Below are 7,500 nucleotides of genomic sequence, written 5' to 3' on the forward strand. Positions count from 1 at the left end.
AACCGTCATGAAGCTTTCCCAATTCTGTCGATAATTATGAAAGTATTTTGAAAGGTTCGTTTTTTTTTTGTTTTTTTTTAAGGCTACGTCGTGGGAAGCCACGTTTCTGTGTGGCTGTGCCAAATATATACCTGGGAGTTTAATATATAGTTGAATATTACATTTTATATATGCTTATCTACATTTTATGTAAGATAATATATGTATATATATGTATATAAATATAGACACCCACATGCATACATATGTACATAAATACAAAAAGAGATACATAAACAGACAGAAGGAGAAGGGAGAAAAAATAACGTTATATATCGATAAATGTTTTCCAGCCACAACGAAGGCAAACATATTCACAAGAGACGAAGTATGTCCTTAAATTTGTGTTGCAAATATATTTCGTACGCAAAATTTACTTATTATTCAGTTAATACGAATGTGCGCTTTACTAAATTTAGCGGAATGGAAATTTTGACAAATGCTCAATGGAGGCATTTCCGAGAAGAAAGATTCTCTAGTGTATATATAAAGTTGATATTATCACACTGTACGTTTAAATAATTACGCAATATATCTGAATGGAAAGATGAAAGGTTTGGTTTAGATTTTTGAGCAAGGTTTTAATGACCAAGAAAACCTTATTGTAATGGCAAGATATACACCGTCCTAGGCTTATAATAACCGGACGAGCAAGAGCTGGGTGCACCGAAATAATGAAAGAAGAATGATAAACTCACCATTCGTGCTGAAACATTTGGGGCATTTGTAGAGTGATTTTTTGCATTAAAGATCTTGTTAGATTATACTGACAGTGAGAGCGATTCACAACAGACGGTACTTTAGTTGACCTCTCATGTATTTTACAAAAGCTTACAGCCTGTCAACATTGAAATATATACAGAACAAAAAGCGGATCAATCACAATCAATGTTTACATATCAGGATCAATGTTTACATATCAGGAGAGCGATATAACAGTATAAATTATCACCCTCAGCATGCTAAGTCCTCTCCTGAGGTCACATAATTACATACTTGAAAATGTGACGCATATATGACGCATATATGCAAAAGTAAGGTTGTACTATAGCTATGATAAGCAAGAGAAAAAGCTTCATGTAATTTCTTGATCTGGGAAACCCTGACTTTAAATGTCAGTCCTCCTATAGCTCTCCTATTTTTTCCCCCTAAGAAATGCATTTAGGATTTGAAAGAAACACGTTTCTCTTGAAACAAAGTTCTTGGCGAAGGGGAAAAATCCAGCAACATATGCTAAAGACTGCGAGCTTATGGCTAAGAGAAGTATGCAAATGAATAGTAGCATTTGCGTTATAATGATAATGAGTTTGAGTGAAAAATTGGGGAGATAAAGCACGGTGCCTCTTGTCTCGAAGGTATTTTCATTAAGCTAGATTACGAAACCGTACATAAGATTAAGGTTCTTAAAAAACATCAGTTTTGCAAGGTTATCTCTGAAATTATATGAAAGTAACGCTTTTCATCTTGCTTATCTCTCTCTCTCTCTCTCTCGTAAGAAGCGAGTGGCTGTCAATGAAGGCTTGGGTCTTGTATGTTGTCTCCCTGAGGAATTTGCAAATATTGATTAAGATTTCCTTCCTGAAGAAAGTCTGGGATTCTCATTACTCCAGTCCTCAATGTTGTTTTTATCATACGTTAAATATGATTAGATATTAGACCAATTGTGGATGTGAAATATCAGTTATATATCACAAATGGCAAAGTTATACATTGCTCTTGTTTTGATGCAAAATTATTGAGGTTTATGTTAAGTGGAAATAAACCAACGAAGTGAGAACAAAAGAATCTTCTTCGTCTTTAAACTCGATAGAAGCGCTTATTAAGTGAATATTGTTGTTTTTAAATTAAGTTATATTGCAGACTTAGCTCCATTGCAGTATTCCTTCTAATTCTGTTAGTTACGAGATCGGTGGCCTTCACTTAGGTAGCCTGACATGATACGTTCAGAGAATTTTATGATAAGAAAAATAAACAATAAGAATTAAAAAGCTCATAGTTATGAGTGTCGCTGCTCATCTTGATGTATAAATACCGGTCTATACCCAGCACGTAATAACTTGCTTTCGCCACATTTTTGCCACGTTGGTTTAGAGTATAGCCAACTTGTAGATTAAAGAAAATTGAAATAATTGCAACACATGTCTGAAAAGGGAAAGGCTGTTAGTTGTTATCCGCAGTTGAATCTTTCTCTCTCTCTTTCCCTCTTTCGCGTTCATTCTCCCTCCCTAATCCTCATTCCTCCTTCCCTCTCTCTCTCTCTTCCATACGTCATTCTCCCTCTTCCCTCTCTCCTTGCCCCCACCCCCCCACTCTCTCTCTCTTTCTCTCTCTCTCTCTCTCTCTTTCTCTTTCTCTTTCTCTCTCTCTCTCTTTCTCTCTTTCTCTCTTACTCTCTCTCTCTCTCTCTCTCTCTCTCTCTCTCTCTCTCTCTCTCTCTCTCTCTCTCTCTCTCTCTCTTTCTCTCTTTCTCTCTCTCTCTTTCTCCTTCTCTTTATCCCACCTCTCTCCCTCCCTTTCTCAAATGCAATTTCAAGAACGAAACACAACCTACTTGATATGACAATTTCGCAATTCTGCAGTGCTATAGTTACATAGGTTTCTTCCAAGCCAAGGAGTCGAGCCCACGCAATCTAAGTTGAAAGAGCAAAATGAAGAATACATGTGATATAGTTCTACGCTTTGTGGTTGTACTTTCGATTACGTGGGTTCCATTCCTTTTCAGGGAAGAGAGTTTTAAATCGAAATCAGTTCAGAAAGTTATATATACACAGCTTATTTGATCGATCACCCGAAGAGAGGGAAACTAAAGTGGTGGTAGAATCACTGGAAATTTATGGTCTATTTTTATTAGAAATGTTAATTGTATTTCCAGCTAGGAATTAGTGATGTTCCTGGCGCGTGTCTCAGCCATAGTAGCTTTAGATGTAAACAATGATTTCGAATTGTCAGCTTGGATTTTTTTCCCCAGCAATTTTGCAAATCTTTATTAATTATTACTTGATATATTCATTTTACCAAGAGTGGACCGAGAAGATATTACTTGCAGTCCTGCGTTCTGCGTTTATGCGTTCTACAGTGCCAACTCGTTGATGTAAGATTTTCCATACAAGAGAATGTATAAACTTTGTTAAAGAAAGTACCGTCTGCGCAGTGAAAAGTACGAATTCAGTAACAGTCTGGTAAAGCAATTTTGTTGCTGACCAAAATTACGTTTTATGAGCTTGCGTTCTTTTGGTTTAGGGCTATTGAAGGTAAGCCTTGTGTGTAGGTATGTTTGCAAGCGTGCATGTGTGTATATCATTGTGAATTTGCCTGGTGTGTATGTGGTCGTGCTGTTTTGGGTGTTTGTCTGTGTATGCGTATGCCTGTTTATTTGAGCATGTGTATATTGTGTTTGTGTCTGTAGTTCTGTGCGATATGCATCGTTTCGTGTCACTTCGTTTACTTTATTGAGCAGAAACGTTTTGCAGGATTTAGAGAAACAATTCTCTCAGTCCACCAAATAGGCCAAAGGTAATTAATTATACATTTGATTTTTTTTTAACAATTCATTTTATAGCACGCGTTTTTATCCTCTCTAAAGAAAATAGAAGAAAATATATCATATCACTGATGCACATTCAGAGATGTTAGTGCTTTTTTATGACTGTTAGGAATATACGTGTGTATATATGTGTGTGTATTTGTAAAGAATGAGAGAAAGTGATTGTATAAAATAGTGAAGCTAAGTGGTAACATGTTTCGAAAGGTTCCGTTCATCATAATAAGAGAGCGCATCCCGTCCAGATAACAAACAACAAGCAAATTATAAAGACACACATTGTACTTAAGGCTTAAGGATCTAGTTCAAAATGACAAGTTTCATTGTTCTAGCTTTCTCGTAATTGCCATCTTATAATGAAGAGCGTGGCAGTTATCATCTCAGTCAGGTACGAAGGAAATTAGATGTTGTGGCATCCAGCTCTGGAGAGACTTTTCAGCGATGGGAAATGGACGTAATTTCACGTTTATTATTATTGTTATTGTTATTTTCAATGTTAAATGTTTGTGTACATCTTGTGCTGGCCCTTGGGCCAAGTGTGGTAGATTGTAGCAAGTCAGAAAAGAAGTAAGCATGCTATAGCACTTAAAAGGATTGTTCTGTTTTTCTTTATCAAGAGAACTTACCTCCGTCTCTCTATTTTCCGCTCCCGATCTCTGATTTTCTTTCCCTCCCCTGTCATCATTAGTTATTAGTCCTTCAAGTGGAAGTATTTGTAAGAAGCTGCTGTTTCGGAAATTCACTGCATTGCTAAGTAGAACTGATTGATGTTGACCTAGTATTTTTAAATAACTTATGTTTCCCATTCCTACAGCAATTTCTAGGTTGACACATTAGTGTGAATTCATGTTCTTGCTTTCTTCTTCATTTAAGTGTAATTAGTAGTTTTAAAATAATGGATCATTTCATATTGTTTATATTTATTATGTAAATATTATTTACATTTAATCTCAATATCATACATGGAAAGTAAACTGTGAGGAATACTATTAGTGATATCCGCCTCCATTCTGAGGAAAGACGACGGCAGGACCGGAAACTTTGGGGTGTTGAGCCTTGCCGGAGTAGCTGACCTTGGCCACGAATCCCCTGCCGTGGTCAGCTGTATAATCAACCTGTAATTAAAAGGGGATAATGCTGAATATGCAAACTTGAACTAGAAATTGTACTCAATATTAGTTTAAAGAAACGATAACGGTGAGTCCAAATGGGAGATCCATAATTACGATTTGTTTTCGGCCATCGGGAAGGGCGACGGTGTAGGATCCCCACACGCTGTTGCCGTCAGACTTCTCACTCTGTCCGAAGTTGGTTCCTTTGTAAGCGTCGTTCACAGCGTAGTTGAAGCCGTATGGTATCGGTCCCTGGGGGAGGAAGATAGTTGCCTGGTAAAATCGTCGATACACTAAAAATAATAAAAGAGTTTTCGGAAAATAAAAATAAAGTTATAGGGTTACTTACAGAGGCATACGCTGGTCCATAGTTGTCTGGGTAGGCCTGGGCGATGGCCAACACCACCAGCATTACAGTAGCCTTGGAATGAAGTAAACCTTATGTTTTGATACCGATATGGCATGAAGGTAATGTGACAAGAGAATATTTGATTATTTTACGCAATTAATTATATCCAAGGAAGCCTAAAATGTCACTTCATACTGACACCACTGTTACGCAACGAGTTTCTTTTTTCATTTATGAATTCATTAACGCTGAAAATATTTTGATGAAATACAATCTGACTTATTATCACACATTGTGAATGATACCGCATTGCAAACACATAAAAATAATTTGCTAAACATACTTGAAAGATCATCTTGTAAGTTTGAGGTGATGCTCTGGTGGTCTCTGAAGATAGAATGCTTCTGTGTTGTTCATGCGTCCTTTATATACTGGTGATTGTCATTTGAAATGCATTGATGCGATGAAGACCGATTTGCAACCAATTGTTTGATTTTTTTTTTAACAAAGAATTCTCTAAAGTCTGTTTGATATATGCATTTGTTCTTTCGATAAAACTGTTTGTTTTTAGAATTGTGTAGGCATTCACTTGTCAGTAATTTAATTTTCGATTTAAAACACGTTTTATAAACTTTATTTATTGAACTTTTATTTTGCTGTGTTTTGTTTTTGCTTTAACTTTGTTAATGAACTGATCATTAGCAATGGTTTTCCGGATAGACATGGACAATGACAATTTATTTTCTTAATATTTGTCTTCAGGAATAACGATTTTTTATTATATGATGGGGATGATGGTTATAATTAATCATTTCGATGATTTTGATTATCAGTGTTAGAATTATATTAATAATTATTGTTATCATTGTTAGTCAAATTCTTATGAATAGGAGCACTTTGATCATTTTGATTTTCATGATTAGGATTATTTTTATTAGAAAATATGCCTGTATCTTAGTACATTTAACATCCAACAAAAATGTAGTGTTTTCGTTATTGCATGCAACCTCTCTTATGCTTACGTATTAATTTATGTTATAGTGATATTCTTATATACTTATATTTGTAAAAAATGTATTTTCTTAAGATAAAGTACAATCATTTAGTATTATTTTTTGATCGCTTCCTTAGAGAATTTATATTTAAAAAAGTACTTGCAATGACGTCATATGTATGTGTTTGTGTAGGAAGTATCCTGTTATATTGTGCATAAGGGAGGGGAGACACTATACAATTCCACTTTCAATTTATATTCTTGCATTTTAATAAGCTACCCAACGTCACATTTTATCGCCATGACCCTAAAACGAATTATAACTTTTACCAGTCATTAGGCACTCGCATATTCAAAATGCCTTTTAAATAGTCTTGATTATTCGGTGGAGAAAGGGAACGATGGAAGGGGATATTATCGTGAAGAGTGAAAGCTAAATTGAAGTGTTAATTATCATTCTTATTTGTATTATTGTTCCAATTATCATCATCATCATCATCACCGACCTTATTATTTTGATTTTATTTTCTTGTTACTAAATTATCATTATAATATTATAGTATATTAATAACGGGAACAACATTGCCTTTGAAGGAAATGCGCCACGGTCTCCCTCTTTCCCGTGCATAGTGTTCCCTAATGTGGATGTGCAATTTTTTTTTCTTTTTTTTTAAGATTGATCATCTGGTATTCACAAGTTTTGACCTTCCTATTTGGAATTAAGTATCCTAATGTATCCTCCAAACAGCAACGCAATTAGATTTTGTTAACGACTCTGGGCACCCCTATCCTTTTAATGAACAAAATGGTAATGTATCTGTATGAGAGTAAACGCAATACCTGTATAGCCCTCACTACACACAATATTATTAGACTTTATGATATGATTATGATCTACCGTTGGTAATGAGGTATGAGATAAAGTATGTTCATGTTTATATTGTTATCCTTAGACTTGCAGGAGTGTTTAGTCTGGTTAAATGTGTGAAATATTTGGGTATGGCTGTTTTTATCTTTTTGTTGTAGATTAATGTGGCCCGTGTAGCATTTTCATTTACGCAAGAAAAAATCATAATGAATAGTCTTCTGCAATGCTTGTTTATTGCGGCACACTTTTTCATGGATATTTTTCATGTCACATGTCAATGGTTAGAATAAAAGAAAAGTTTCCAGTTTGGTGCAATTTACTTTTTCAACAGGGATATGAACAAATACATCACAGTAATCATAAAAGTATTCCCGCTTAATGGTATCCGCCTCCGTTCTGAGGGAAAACGACTGCAGGACCAGAAACTTTGGGGTGTTGAGCCTTGCCGGAGAAGCTGACCTTGGCCACGAATCCTCTGCCGTGGTCAGCTGTGTAGTCGACCTGTAATTGAGAAGTGGTTATAATGCAGAGTCAGGCGAAGCACTGTGACATTGTTCTGATATATATCATAGTAAACTAAAATGCTAGGAGGATGAT

At 35.4% G+C, this 7,500-nt stretch overlaps 3 protein-coding genes across 24 annotated transcripts in view; 1 reads left to right on the top strand and 2 right to left on the bottom strand.

The window, feature by feature from the left end:
- The window catches only part of LOC122262821 (cuticle protein 8-like), a 7,005-nt gene extending 2,850 nt beyond the window's left edge, over nt 1-4,155 (bottom strand). The window contains exons 1-3 of the mRNA XM_086535291.1: nt 4,093-4,155; nt 2,591-2,669; nt 738-745 (exon numbers count right to left, since the gene is read on the bottom strand). Coding sequence (XP_086391417.1) covers nt 738-745; nt 2,591-2,669; nt 4,093-4,155 — 150 coding nt within the window. The remainder of the gene's footprint in view (nt 1-737; nt 746-2,590; nt 2,670-4,092) is intronic.
- The window catches only part of rg (A kinase anchor protein rugose), a 1,000,951-nt gene that overhangs the window by 375,137 nt on the left and 618,314 nt on the right, over nt 1-7,500 (top strand). The window lies entirely within an intron of this gene.
- Nucleotides 4,431-5,107, bottom strand: LOC122243567 (cuticle protein 19-like). The gene is made up of 3 exons (XM_043001185.2): nt 5,042-5,107; nt 4,807-4,944; nt 4,431-4,695 (listed from the first exon to the last, which is right to left on the bottom strand). Exons 1-3 carry the CDS (start codon nt 5,102-5,104, stop codon nt 4,570-4,572), a joined length of 327 nt encoding a protein of 108 aa, XP_042857119.2. The 5' UTR covers nt 5,105-5,107; the 3' UTR covers nt 4,431-4,569.

This window comes from Penaeus japonicus, unplaced genomic scaffold, assembly GCF_977035675.1.
Source record: "Penaeus japonicus unplaced genomic scaffold, GWHDUDI00000001_assembly GWHDUDI00000004, whole genome shotgun sequence".
Classification (NCBI taxonomy): domain Eukaryota; kingdom Metazoa; phylum Arthropoda; class Malacostraca; order Decapoda; family Penaeidae; genus Penaeus; species Penaeus japonicus.